A 15,881-nucleotide genomic window follows, 5' to 3' on the forward strand; every position below is an offset into this window, starting at 1 on the left:
CAATAACCAACATTATTTGCTTCTTTCAGCTTTTTCCTGATTATGGATCCTTTTGATCCGCATACAAATTTAAACAACAATGTTACAAAATGTCACCACTACCTCTCACGTGCATCACTAAGTCTATTAGAGGAACAAGGCAATCAGCTACGTGTTGCCACACGGACGAATATTGCATTGCTCTGCCAGTCTTTACACCAATGACACGCGACAATTACATAATATTTGCAGAAAATTATTAATACATGTTAATTAAAAAAGTGATATTAAATAATTCCTCACGGCACACTTGTGTGCCGCGGCACAGTTGTTGAAAATCACTGCAATAGATGACTGGTTAACAATGCCATCATTCGTTAATGTATGTATGTTTATGAATGAGTCTACTATATGCTGAATGGAGGAGACAATACAGAGCTATGAAGTATAAAGACATCAAAAACTATGAGAACTGACAAAAGATCACAGATCACATATAGATATAGATCACATAGAGCACATAAATAACTTGGTACCCCCCATTTTGATCAAAGTTGGTGGGAAATGTATAAAAATGTGCGGTATTAAACTTCCCCGCTTCTGTGCCACCGCAGGATACTTGTGCATGACAAGTTTTGCACTCTCCAGACATTAATGGAAAATACTGATGGCCAGCATCACTCCTACTCCGTGCTTAACACATTATTTGTTGAGTCTAGAATCAACTACCTGTATCACAGAATGCAAAACTTGTCATGCCAAACTTTCCTGTGGTGGCACATAACTGGGGAAGTTCAACACGACCAACCTAATTGTGCATATGAACACGCAGGAAAGTACGTCCTCAGCTACAACAGGAAAGAGCAAGGAAGCTTTAAACACTTCATTGAGCATCTCAAACCTTGCTTCTACTCTACCACTGAAATTTTTAAAAATGAATTATCACATTGATAGTTGAATCAGACTCCTGTGAATTGTCAAATAGTCAGCTATTCTAAGACTTTGGTTCTCTATTTTTTGAATAACCGTTTCAGTTCATTCTTCCATTTTATCTTTTTATTATTGTATTTTACATGCCCTTCATATTTCCTGTGTACAGTGTGAGTGGCTCAGGCATTAATTTAGGTATAATTTTGCTGTACTTAACACATCAGTTCATTTCAAATCTACACATTCATAAAGTAAACGTTGGCAGCAGCATATCTTCCATCTTCAATCCGAGGTACTGCGTAGTGCAACCTCCAGTGTGCTTTTTAACTTTAATTAGGCCATTCCAGTGTGCACACTCCACTGGGTTTGTTTTCCCAATTAAGCACGAACCGGGCTTGAGACTGTTGGTCTAAAAGATGTAGCCTGAGTCTGGAGGGAGGGTCATTTTCCAGCCCATTAATGACATAATGAAGTGACCGCAACATGCCTAATAGGAACCCTTTAACCTCTAACGGTCAAGGGATCATTTTCTTTTCAGCCAGCAGTCTGGTGGATGTTGATTTTTGTGTTTAAAATATTAAGAGGATCCTTGACACACATGCGACACCTGCTGAGCCAAATCAAACAGAAGACAATGTAACAGCATTCATCACATTTTAAAATCACTTCACTCATTAAAATATGGGCCCTTCACACTCCAAGGTGCCTCTACATATCATCTTCCATGAAGCCTAATCAGCATATTTATTGTTAGAAATGTACACATGTATACAAAACGGATGGCCACTCCTCCCAATCCCCAACACTCTCCCTTTCCTTTCTCAGTTCACCCAGACATCTCCTCTATCCTGAAAGGCACAAAAAGATATTATGCTCCACTTCTCTGTGAATTTATGTTGTTGGTTATATACTTTTTCCTTTTGCCTGCTAGTTTTGTTGAATGTTTTCGCTGGAGCACTCCAGGACACAGCATGAGCTTGTTCACATTTCCAAAAGACACCATTCGCCTCGTCAGATGCGTCCATGAACTTTGTAGGACAAATGTCACAGCCCCACAGATGGAAATGAAGTCGAAAACCCACAAAATGATTGACTGTGGAAAATCATGCCAAGGTAGCAGTAAGTGAATCTCCATTTGTCCTGCTAATATTCTCCATGATAGGCAGCCTAGTGCTCATGGCAGCTAATTCAGGGCTAACTCCTATCAGACTATCTTTTGTAGCATGCAACAATAAATCTAAAAGGTTCATTTTTTGCAGCGTCACTATGAATCTCGTAATAATTATATGGGTTTTCATGCCACTGAACTTACTAAACCACAATTGTTGTCTATCATCTTCAGCTCTGTGCTGTGTGTAAAGAGCAAGATGATAGCGGTGGCCAGTAAAACATATACTCCTCACAACACAATATTAGTGAATGTGAATTTGTGTTATTATTGTTGTCAATACGCGTTTATGGCTGTTCTTGTTTGCACCTGGTTTCCGGTAAGCTTCCTCGACCTGTATTGTTAGCAAACATGGCTTGCTGTCGTCTTTCCAGCTGTCAGTTTCAATCAATAAATCCATATTTACTGATTAGATATACTCTAGGAACCTTAAAATAATAATATGGGGGTTCGTTCCAGGGCTAAATAAGCAGTGCACTGCACTTACTTGTGACCAAGTGTTATATCATAATTATCACAACACAATATCAGATAAGACAATATATAGAAAATATGTCACATTCTTGGCTTTGCTGTGAGTTCTTGGCTGCATGTGTTAGAATTTGGTTCCTGGAAAGTCTTGATTTGGTGTGCTTGAGAAAGTGTCAAGGCTTCCTTTGACCACATGGTTGTTTATTAATAAGTATTTTCCATAACACAGCAGCAACAAAACCAACATCGTAATAACAGTAAGGAACAAACTGCCCAGCCAGCATTAACACTGCTGATTAGTTCATAGTAAAAAACAGTGCAGATGTGTAATCATGTAGACGACCACTGTAGAGAATCAACAGTTATTTGATGAAAGGCGATAATTAGGAGTGTTTGTTATTTCCTGGTGGCAACAAGCAGTTCCATCCTCAACTGAAGTTGGACAGTTAGTGATGAAGAATATTTGCACCAGCTCAATCTCCTGTCTCACCCCGGCTAATTTCTAGAGTGCACAGTGTGACTGAACAGTTTTGCAGAGAACAAATCAGCAGGAACATGGTGGTAAAGGCCAAAGTGTCAAAAACGGAGGGATCACATCCAGCCAAGAATGTCTGCTATAAGAGACTCTTTCAAAGGGAAAAGCCAAAATAATGTGGTGGTATATTACAGGTGAAAAAACTATTAGTGTGAGTTGACTCATAAAACCGTCTTGGCTGAGACACAGTGACCTCGCATCCTCATCAGAGAGAACATTAAGAGATTAAAAACAAGAGCTGTATAAAAACGTGTTCCTTTACAAAGATAATGTTCACTTTTTACTGTCAGAGATGTGGTCATTTAACAAAATGTTGACGATTGGGGTTGTAGTACTGTACTGTCTGAGACACTAATATGGTTTACTTTTAAAGCTACAATAACACACACTAATATCTCAATCTCTCTCACTCTCAATCGAAACAAACCATTTCCTAAATCTGCAAAGATATTTTTGATATAGCTCTTGTATCAGTGCATGTTTTTCTTTGGATGCATTCACATGTGTCATTTTTGGTCAAGTTAAAACAGACTGTCGTCTGTTTGCACTGCTAGTACCGTTCATTTGATCAAATGTGAACGCAAATGTGAAGTCCAGGACCAAAAAGACCAGACCAAACATGGGGACAGACTAAGAGATGGGTGTCGGTGTGCCTGCTAGCAGATTCTAGTCCAGAGTGAGGAAAGTGGGAACGCCGACTGCGTCAACAGACCAAAACACAACGTACAATGTCACCAAATGCGATTGTAAGCAGGAAATGGTTAGCAACAACCAACTACAATCTGAGTGAAAAGCATTAAAAAAATCTTTTAGTTGTAGAGTAGGTGAAGTTGCCAGAAACTGTCAGTGGGTAAAATCTGTCAAAAAAGGGAAAGTCCTACAAGTGAATGTGACCCGGAAGATGTCATGTTTGACGTTGACAATGTGCTAGTCACATATGCAAAATTGAGACCACCAGTCTTTTTTTAATTTTCGGTCCAGCCCACAGTGTGAACACACCCTTAAATCATGCTTCCCCCGAGGGTTTACCATGTTCTCATGTGTTGCTTCTTGATGGTCGAGCTCTGGGGGCAGCCGGTCAGATGAGGTCTCCCTCACTTAAGTGACAAGTTTAGCAGGTTGCTGTTGTGCCATAATAACAGTAACAATACGTCCATCACATATTCCCAACATGCAACCCAGTCCCCTGTGTCAAATACTGTACATCCGCCTGTATGATATGAACAGAGGATGAATGGACTTACACTGAAGCCAACATCCATCTACAGTATTCCCACACATTTGATTCATGTGCGACTAAGGGGGATGAGTCATGTGTGAGACACAGTATTAATAGGTGCAACGCGTCTCACTGTTTTGAAGCCACTTTCCAGAAATCAGCTAATGTTTAATTAAATTGTTTTAAAAAAAAAAAGTCACCACGTTGGCTTAAGGAATAACATGAGTTAAAATATAATTGAAAAAATTCCACCTTTCAAAACTAGAATCAACAAGATGTCACCAAAACAAGCCTACCACTACAATTCCCCACTAATAGTAGCATATATGCAACGTCTTAATTGTGTAGTAACAGCTAAAGACCTATCATCTACGTATCTTAATTCAAAATCTAACAAGGTTAACATCCTCTTGCTCTTCACTAATGTTTTCTTGTGCCCTGCTCAGATAAAACAGAGCAAACACTCACTATTCAATGACCAGGCAACAGTCATAGTTGGTCAAGCGGCTGCCTCAAAACACAAGGAGCAATCACAGACATTGCACAATTGAGCACACACTCAATGCAAGCAAACCTCTCTGGATCACAGACTGGAGCATTTGGGAATGTTCTTACCGTGTAAAGCCCAATCCTGCACAAGGCAAGGGAGAGCTGCATGCGCTCCGACATTGCGCTCAGCAACAGGCGTATCCCGCGGCAACAAGCAAGCCAAGCCTCCCTGCGTGAGTGAATGGATGGACGGATGGAAGGAGGCGGATCGGGAGTAGCTGAGCTAAATGGTGCCAGGTCAATGACAGGAGCCTGGTGCTTTGCTGCCTCACTGAGGTGTTTTGACAGAAGGGTAGTGAAACTCGCCTCGTGTTTACCCACCATATTCATTCATGAAAACTAAAAAAAAATGACATTGTCACAAGGATCAGTGAGCTTGGGCAAGAGATTACTTTGTGTGACTGTCTCTTACCACAGTGATTAAGGGCTCAGTGACAACTACAGATCCAGAATAAGACCACAAATTGGATTAGTCACCATTACACACCCACACACTATGCCCATACTGTAAGCAGGGCTTCAAGTTGAAAATACTGCACTTTGTGTGTGTGTATGCATGTGTGTGTGTGTGTGTGTGTGTGTGTGTGTGTGTAGGCGAATGAAGTAAGGAGCCGACCACTGGAGCTTGCGGCGGACATGGGGGTGTTTTTTGAAGACTTTGGTGGAGGTCAACGGGTCGGGGACGACTGAGTCAGCTGTGATGTCTGGTAATAGTCGCCACTACTGCCTGCTGAATGGCCACTTTTAACTGTCCTCATGAAGGTAATAATGTTTCAGAAATTTGTCTTTATAAAAGACTTTAAAAAGTCTTTATAGATACTGTAACTTTTTTTTACCACTCAATTTTCAAACATGCCTCTCCTTGACCACATGTTCATTTATTAAAGTTAAGTAAGTTAATCCGCACAACACAGTGGCAACAGAATACCACTAAGGAGTTAACTGCTCAGGCAGTCTTTGTCAATAATAACAGAACTATGCAGAGAAGTATTATTTTTAATTGCATTATTCTTTGCAATTTTTGTAACTTTTTAAAGACAACTACACCAAGGCATATAACTACACACAATATACAACATAACTGGGTGTATCTAAAGGTTTTATTGAAGTGTTTTTTTCTTACCAGAGATGATCTTTATAATTTAGCATCGGTGGGAGTACTTCCTTTTCCCCAGAGTGCTTTGCTGTACAGTTTTTGTAAAAAATGCTGGAAAGCACCTGGTTGGAGCTCACATAGTTGGTTAATATGCTGCATTATATGTTGGTAGTGTATTTTCTGGTTTTATGCCTCTTTTGTGTTGCTGTGTGTAGTTATTTGACACCAGGAAAAGGAATTGTGTGTGACATGGCGACCCTCCGCTATTCGTAGCTAATATGGTATGTCTCACAAACCACAAAACACTACACTTGAGTACCATCTAGTGGCTCAATAATAATAATTAATAGCACAATTATCGACCAGCACAATTTATCATGACAGGCCTATCTGCATGTTTCACAATTACAAGTTAAACTGCATAAAAATTGGAATAATATGGCAGATCACTCACGGCTAGCTGGTATTCACATACATCCACAGATACAACACAGCTAGGAGACCAGGGTTCAATTCCACCCTCGGCCATCTCTGTGTGGAGTTTGCATGTTCTCCCCGTGCATGCGTGGGTTTTCTCCGGGTACTCCGGTTTCCTCCCACATTCCAAAAACATGCTAGGTTAATTGGCGACTCCAAATTGTCCATAGGTATGAATGTGAGTGTGAATGGTTGTTTGTCTATATGTGCCCTGTGATTGGCTGGAAACCAGTCCAGGGTGTACCCCGCCTCTCGCCCAAAGACAGCTGGGATAGGCTCCACCCCGCTACCCCCCCCCCCTGTGACCCTTGTGAGGAAAAAGCAGTAGAAAATGAATGAATGCTTCATGATGATAAATGGATAAATTTATTTATTTATTATGGATAAATCGCTTCAACATTTTGAGCAATGTGAAACTTCTTAGATAAAACACATACAATCACATAACATGACTGACATCACATCACTTATGACCACTAATCACAAGAACAACAGTGTTGATATGCCTATCTAACCTACGACAACCATGTCAGGCAATAGTTTCCATCAATACTAATAATACCTTGCATTTATAAATATAGCTCATTTCTAAACTAAAGCCATGCAATGTCTTTGTGGCATGTGTAGAGGGAGGTGATTTTGATCTTGAAATCATCAGAAATCATCACCTGCCTATCTAGGGCTACAATCACCTTTGAGGCTGGTTTATTTTGTAACATCATGTATAGTTACATGACACAGACAGCTGTCTCTGCAGGTGATGTGCCGCTTGGAGTGGTTATATTTTGTTAGGCTGTCTTCTTTACCCTGCCTGTTTCAGCCCCTTGCAATATTTACAGAACACGAGGTTGTTCTCAAACTCTAGCCAATAGAAGAGTTTGAGCCGATCTCCTCTGGCTCAACATTGTCTGTTGTCCCAGAATCCAACTGATAACAATTAGCTACATACGTTAGTGTGTGCAGTTTGTGCAGCTGAGACGTCATCAAGCGCCAACACAAGACTTCTGGAGCCTGCCGATGTGAAAAAAGAAAAGCTGTAGGAGAATTGTATCTATTTCTAGGCGCATATGCGAGTGAAATGCTGAAAGTGCTCATCCCTGTTGCATTGGGTGTAGCTTGTGTACTCAAAGCAGGAAGAAGGCAGGCAGTACGTTCGAACTCAAGCAACCCCAAGCCAGCCACTCTCTGTGACAGGCAGCAGCTTTAAACAAAACCTTTACCATAAGATCCTATTAACAATGTACGCACGCTTTCTACAGAGTATCATTCAAGGTAGTACACAGTGCTTTCATTGAGTTTATCGCCTCTACTGCAAAGCACCTTCAAATGTAGCAGTTAATGTTTTAAGGACATCAATATGAAAGGAAGTCAAGGTGCTTGGGCAAGAGAATGATGATAGCTAACATTATGAAACCTCATAAATACTCACTTATCTTCAACAACAACAACTTTACTGTCCACCCGGCCTACAGAAGCACATACACAACACTCAGGACTTGATGTCAGGAATGCTGAAAGATATTTGACATTACAACCAAAGGCGAAATACACTAAGGTAAGAGCAGGTCAAGCGACTTTTGTCCCTTGTGGTTAAGGCCAAACAATTAAGCAGAGTAGTTCATTGAAATACCATCAAATGGAAATAAACAAGCACATGACACACAAAAGCATCGCTAACTTAACCTACATTATTGAGATACATTAGACGGTGCTCCAAAATGTTGCATAATGTATGTTAACGTACATGCATCTATGCTACGTATAGGCTAGAGAGAAAAATAATCCTGTTTCACAATGACAAGTGTTAGAGGAATTAGGATATTACAAACGCACAAGTAGAATTCAGCATGAGATGCCTACAGGATCCAACATTGAATGTATATTTTAGAATGGAGGAATTTGGTGCTTGGTATTGAAGTTCTTGCGAAAATGATGTAAAAGGACATGTGAACATCTGAAATCAATGCTCTTTACATAGATTTTGAGATAAAAGTAAAAAGCGACACAATAAAGTTTGTAGTTCTACACGCATTTGTTTTGCTTATTAAGTTATTCATCTCTCCTCCAGCGCCTATTACAATTACTGTTATGACCAATAATGCTAATTTAACGATGACATTACTCCCCCTACCTCAACCCACCACTGCCACAAATAAATCGTAGTCCTGTGGGAAATAATATGAGGCAAAGTTAACTGCATTAAGCATTAAGACCCGGTTTCGCGTTCAGAGCATAAATAAAACCAGGACTAAGGTAATCTGGTTGACGTTAATCCCCACTAATCCAGTTGCTTTCTGAGAGGTCATTCAACTTCAGATTAACTAGTTACAGAAAACAGTCTCAGACCAAGTTAATCAAGGACAATTGAGATCATGTTTTACAAGCCGAATCAGATCACATGGTGCAAAGGTGAGGGTGGGCTAAAAAACCTGGAATTTTTCAATATACGTTCGACCCTGAGAAAAAAAGGAAAGAACCTGAAAGCAAGAGGACACTTGTACTGAAATTATTTCAGAGTATGCAAATTGGAATGAATCTACTGGAACTCAAAAAGATCCAACAACTTGGGTTAGTTCATTTATTTTTTTCTTATCTACGGTGGCCTGAATGTACTATTAATGCAATTTTAAATGTGTAGCTTCTCATGTGACACACACACATTCTACACTCACCACTAGATGTCGGTAATGTTACATTGATAACAAATGAGATTACCTTCACACTGCATGGAGTCAGCCATGGCGTGTCTAACATGACATGGTTAAAAAAACTTCTCCCATTCCGTGTGGAAGTGCTAAGTTTTTGGCTTCTTACTTTGTTGTTCCCACTTTCTTAAGTTTAGAAAAAGTAAATTGGACAGACTAACTACTTAGCTCAATAGGCCAGGCCAAGTTTTTGAGTCTTGACCTCGACATAGACCTGGATTAGCTCAGTCTCTCTTCAAGAAAGTCTGAGATTATTTTAATCTACGTCTGAGAAACTGCTGCTCATTAAGTCAGCGTGCATGGAAGTATTTTCCAAGCAATTGGCTGGCAACCAGTCCAGGGTGCCTCTCGCCCAAAGTCAGCTAGGATAGGCTCCAGCATACTCAACCCTAGTGAGGATAAGCAGCAGAAAATGGATGGATGGAGGTAGGAGATACAGCACAAACAAATTGGAGGCCAATCGAAAAATAGACTTTGTTCAACCTTTTATGATTCCACTGTACATGGAGTCCTATATTCTTGCAGCTTATATGCAGCACATTGCGTCATACAAGAAACAGTCATGGGGCTAAAACATGAGAGCATTTAGCTCCCATACCAGTTTTATGTTATTGCCGTTTATATTTAAACTGAGATGTTATCCATTCACTGCGGGCTGCCTCAAGAAAGGATAGATGGGTTACCGAGTAGGTTTGGGTTTTCATGTGTTTCATCCTGAAACGTGAAAATCATTTGCAACAGATTTGCACACACAGTGAAAGTCACAGTCACAAAGTCAAATGAAATGTTCTTTCTTTCTTTTTTTAAATCCTTCTGACTGTTTTGGCACAAAAGTTTTCCACCCCATATTTCCATTCGTCTAGCACAAGCTCATTGCGGCGAGGTGTCGAACTCTCGTATGACCCCATGTTGAGTTGCCAGAACCATCAAGCTGTTGCATTTTACACCCCATTAAAAGACCACAGAAAATGGATGTTTTTAGTATTTTAAGAAAGAGCTGTGGATTTAGGGGAAAACATGCACAGAAACAAATAACTCATCATCACTTTCCAAAAGCACAGCTCCGGCTGTAAATAGTCCTTTAGCCAGAACACAGCACAAATGATGCAATCAATTGAATGCAGTATAAATAAACCATGCAAACATTCCAGAGTTAAACGTCAGGGGGAAGTCGTGCTGCACAATGTAGAGGAATTAACACCGTCATAGGCTGGCTCCCTCACACTCGCACAAGTGCAATTTGTCCAGTCTGTCCAAGTCTGCTGCCAGTGTGTGTCCAGCCGCTTAGTGGACTTGTAATTTAGGAAGGGGCTGTATCATGGCAACAGTTAGCAGCAAATTCCTTTCTCAGCACTGCCGTGTTGTGTGGTCCTTTTTAACACTGTGCTGACCATGCACAAGTGAAGCACCTTAAACAGGCTCCATTTCTTTACTACACGGGTTACTGTTTACACAAACTATTATCCAAATTCAGTCTTGTTGCAAACATTATCAAAAGGTTTGAACACAACCATGATTAGTGGCTTTTCAGGGAAGTGTGAGGGGTTTTGGGTTGTGTGCCAGGTTTCCAGTGTGGCACAGCAGGAAAAGGAGATCCATTAAGGCCGTGACCCCCGAGGATAGCCGGTGCACTTTACAGCTGTGCTGTCCAAAGACAACCTCACTCAGGATTTGCACAGACACTAAACTGCATTTATATGTGATCATAGTTAATATACAACATTGCCAATAGACATAATACAAGACCAAATTTCTGTATTTAGAAAAAAATATAAATGGTCTGTTTAGATTAGCATTTTCAGAAAGGTATTGATTCAGTGACAATATATTTTATTATTGAGGGTTGTTGTTTATGTGCTATAACTAGAACTGCATCATCAGTATGTAATATGGTGGAACCTTTAAGGTCAAATAGAATATTTTTGCAGGATGCTCCATTGTGTAGATTTGTAAACATTTCCAAACAATATTCAAGTGTTTTAATTGATTTATTTGTGGCGACCCGCCACTAACTAATATTGACCGCCACAGATCAATTGTGATATCTATTAAGAATTATCCATGTGTATGCACATTTATGTGGAGACTCTTTAAAAGTGTCAGTTCCTCTCCCAGTTTGTGTGTGTGTGTTACAATCGGTTATGCTATTATCACAGACATTTTGCACGATCTATTGGTGCAAAGTAATTGTCGATGTGAGTTGTAACGCTTTAAGACACGGTGCCAAACTCAGTCTCAACTTTAGGCCAGGTGCCGAACAAGACGAGCAAGCGGTCGGTCCCACCACAATCTGTGAGTCTATCCATGTTTTTTAAATTCTGGCAGTCTCGTGAAAAACGTGTGATGACCACATTACACGTTACCAATGCTGTAGAAAACCTAAAGCTAAAATGCTAAAGCTACTTACCATTGAGAGACGTATTGAAGCAACCTCTTTTTTTGAGAGACTTCGTACTGTCCAGTCTCTACTTCCAGATCAGATTTGGGATACAACCCAACAAATATGGCTGTATGTTAAAAGCGGACATTTTAAAAAGAAAAATCACTATTTATTATCCTATTCTGTTTATCAACACCTATGAAGTTGGGTTCGGCAGCTATAGGCACAACAACGAGCACACTTCTGAGCACTTGGGAGTGTGACCAACCATGGTGGAGGGGGTGAAATAAATTACAACAGACCGCTATTGCTGGAAGCATGAAATCCAAAGTAATACAAGTGAAATAGGTGCAGATTCTGGAAGATCTAGAAATCTTTCTCTGTTGGTTATTGTGTATAGCTGCTCTATAGGAGTCCACAACTCAATACAAAGGGCCGAAACATGAGCATAGTGGGTCCCCTTTAAGTCTAATTGACTTGAAACTTCTCACACAGCTTAATTCAGCTGAATCACCACAAAATCTGGTAGGCCAACACACATTTAGGGAGCTGACAAGTGTGTATGTGTAAAGTTTGAGCAAGATTGGTTGCCCTAACCCTAACTTCTGTACCCCATAAGTCCTTGGCCATTTGTCTAATGATTACAACATTGTGAGAATATCTGTATTTCATGTCTAGTATGTCCAGTATGTCTTCCAACACATTTTGACCACAACCCATAGACAGCACCACAAAAGTAATTTCAATCATATCAATGACTTCGAAGTAGAAGCCAATAAACATCAGTTATCACACACTGACGTCCTTTCAGGTTGAGAGGCCTTGTAAGAGAGCTGATAACGTTGGGTGGGGAAGTTCCTCTACATTTTACACACTACCACCCCCCCCCCCCCCCCGCCCCCTCCCTTGAAAGATGACAACACAATGTCTGTGTATTATTTTCCCCCTACTTCCTGTCTATTGTTGCACTGTTTCAGCAACACTCATCCCATCATAAGCAACACCCTAATCCCCCACCCCTCCAGGCTAAAACTGCTGGTGCCCGACTAGCACTGTAATAACAACTCTTTTCGGCCACAGGTATTAAAGAGGACAGACGTAAGTCAAGGACAACCTTTGCTGACGTGTCCATACTTGTTACGTTTGCTTCAATTTCCACAAACTCTGGCGCACTTTCTCTGTTTGTGTAGTTTGTTTGGTCAAGTGTGAATACAATCATCCAAACCCTGGTGCACACCAGACAAAATGTGAGTCTTGGTCCACTCACAAGTGAACTATAGTGCGGTCCGGCTCATTTTATTTGACTTGTTAATGCTTTAAGGACCAAAGACACTGATTAGTATTACAAGTACAAAATTATTATGAAATTTTGTTACGTACCACACAACAAAAGCTGCCCAATCCCGTCCTTACTTCATGCATTGCCAAATACCAGTGTGAACACTAAGCAAACTGTCCAATTGTGCACCAAAGTATTTTGTAATGTTTGGTCCAAACCAGAGTAGGCCTAGTGAACAACAAGTGTGAAGGCTGCCTGTCCAGTGACAGTTGTTGACATGTAAACTCAGCAGTTGTAAGTTATGTAGCACATTAGCATCAGTGCAGCACACCTGTGCTTGTGACACCTCATTAAGAAGACCAAGGCGTCATAGGTGGGGAGAAATAGCAACAATACAACACTTTTTACATTATTTCTTACCAGATAATCCATGTACAACCGTCGGACAGTCCCAGCAACTAGAAAGAGACCTTAAAATAGTCAGGTTATAACGTCGGGGGGTTCAAAAATATTGAAAAAACAAACGTCCAGGCAACACGTCGCTTTGTATTCCCCGCCTTCCTTGCAGCCACAGTGGGATACAAAAACAGCTTTAGTGGGCTAGCACTCGGTGGGTTCTCTTTCAGCGTCTTCTCCGCCAGAACAATACCGAAGCGAGGCAGCGACGTCCTGGGCCGTTGTGCAGAGAGTAAAACAGTCCAGAATGTGGTCTTTTTCTGTCTAAAATGCCCACTCGCCCGCCGCTCACTTGCAGTTTTTGTCACACACCATAACAGTTCAGTTCAGCGCTGCCTTCAGGAAACTAGCGAAGCCTTGTTGGTGACGTCACGTACGTCGACGTGCGCACGTAGCGTGGTCACGTGACCAAACACATGGCGAAGCCTCGTAAAAGTGTTGTAATTAATTTATGACGAATGTATAGGGGTAGACAAACTATACGATACATTTTAATTTTTTTTCACGATAATGCACATACTAGTAACAGTGTCTTATTGTTTAATTATGTTTGTTTGAAAACATTTTTATAGAATATGATGACTATATGATCTACAATGCTGCATTATTACAATGATATTACACCATGTAATAAGAACATGGTAATAAAACACAACAATTCTGACGATTAGAATGAGAATCATACCATGCAACTATTATGAGCATATTATACTGAGCATACAAAAAAATTGATAAATTCCATCATTTTCATTAATAAATCTTTGGGTGTTTGAAGTTACAATTACGATTTCGATATATCGCTGGTGGACAAAGTGGTATTTCAGGAGTGAAATTAAGTTTTTTGAATTAACACAATATGTGCAATATGCATCAAAACAAAATTAGACAGGTGCATAAATTGTATTTATTAAGTCGATATTTAATACTTAATAAAGGTATTTTATATGGCCGGTTGCAAATTGTTTTTCTCCTCTGAAGATGGGCAAATTGGGGTCCTCAAAACCTCTTGTCAAATGCCCCAAAAATGACAATATAGTTTGACATCATGGGTTAAAGGAAAGCCACAAAAAGCTATCTCAGAAATTTCAGCTATCACTTTCTGCTGTGAGGAACATAATGAGGAAATGGAAGACCACAAACAGTAACTATAGTTACTGTTCAGGCCAGAAGTGGTAGGCCAGGAAAACTATCAGAGTTAAAGGCCCCACAGACCACTTCCATGGAACTATAACATCAACTCACTGCAGATGGTCTCACTGTGCATTGTTCAACAATTACGGACAGAAACTTTTTGCACTTGTCTAAATTTGATTTAATGCAGATTACACATCTTCTGTTAAACCAATAAACCTAATTTCACTAATTGTAGTTACATACTGTGACCACTCTGCGGCCACCCTAGTGGCCACCCCCACATCTGGAGGACAATTTTGACAAACGCAGCTCAGCACATTTCACTGCAGCACACAACTTTCTGTGGGAGAGCAGAAGAGAGCTACCTATTTTGTGGCGGAGCTGTCAATAATAACCCCTTCTTCCATGACCTGCAAGCAGTAGGTACGTTTTCCATGATTACTTTGGTCGGTTCCGGTCAAGTTTTCTCACAATGTTGACTTAGACTTAAATTCTGTAGCGCAATTCAAATCTGTTAAAATTGGAAGCACTCGGTAATAGTTTGAGTGGGCATGTAAACGAAGGAGTCCAGAGTTAAAACAGCAGTGCCAATTGGCATCCATTTCTGTATTATGGCCTGCATGGGCTTGGCTGCCATGATAATGAGCAGTGGTAGAGCTACAAGGTAGCTCTCCGGCCACCCAACTGGCCATCTAGACAATTCAGGTATCAACTTATTGCCAACCCTATGTGTGTCTCACCTTGGCCACCCCAATGAAAACATCTGGCCCTGCCACTGGTTACATACACCCCATTATTTATGAATGGATGAATGATTGAAATGGTCAAGGCTGTCCTTCTGTAAGCATTCTGTTGTTTATCTCTCCCATAGTGGCCATTGTACTTAATATGTTTCAGCACACTTTAGAGAAAAACATACTATGATCGCACACCATATACGTATATATATATACACCATATGGTATATACACATAAAATCCTCACAGGACCAAATTAACTTAACAAAATGAGCACCTAGTGGGACGAGCACAGTAATTATTACGTGAGCTTGCCCTGATTAGAAATTCATGGAAAAAAAACACCTTGTAGGAGTGTGTTGACGTGATTACAGTAATTCCCTTTCTCCGAGATAAGCCTTTCTGAATATTTTATGTACTGTGGGCAGAAGGAAATCGCTTAAGTAACAGGTATTTTATCTCCGGATACCAAATCAGGATGAAATATATTAGAATACTTACTGCAGAATAATGTGATTGCACTTTTAAGTAAACCGTTTCATGTAAGGTTCATTACACAACTTATATTTCAAAGCCCAAAATAGCCGTTAGAGGGCAGCATCGCGCTGGGTTAAATCATTACCTGAACCTTTTGATGTCTTTGTGCTGTGATTAAAAATGTTTTATTTAGTGTGTTAAAATTTGAATTTTATTATTTTTTTTATCTATGCTATTGTACATTTAAGTGAAATGTAAAAGCATGTATTGTGATTTTGGGAACACCATT

General features: G+C 40.2%; 1 protein-coding gene across 3 annotated transcripts in view; it reads right to left on the reverse strand.

Annotated features, from left to right (window-relative positions):
* Positions 1–13,614, reverse strand: part of arl15a (ADP-ribosylation factor-like 15a) — an 87,660-nt gene extending 74,046 nt beyond the window's left edge. Inside the window, exon 1 of one of the 3 annotated variants that reach the window (XM_058071696.2) lies at positions 4,918–5,494. In XM_058071696.2, the coding sequence (XP_057927679.2) occupies positions 4,918–5,181 (264 nt within the window). In that variant the 5' untranslated portion in view covers positions 5,182–5,494. Of the gene's footprint in view, positions 1–4,917; positions 5,495–13,208 lie in introns of those variants that run through there. The other 2 variants (XM_058071698.2, XM_058071693.2) reach the window with 2 other exon arrangements.
* Positions 13,615–15,881: the final 2,267 nt, after the last annotated feature.

This window comes from Doryrhamphus excisus, linkage group LG3, assembly GCF_037039965.1.
Source record: "Doryrhamphus excisus strain RoL-2023G ecotype Guam linkage group LG3, RoL_Dexc_Guam_v1.1, whole genome shotgun sequence".
Taxonomy (NCBI): domain Eukaryota; kingdom Metazoa; phylum Chordata; class Actinopteri; order Syngnathiformes; family Syngnathidae; genus Doryrhamphus; species Doryrhamphus excisus.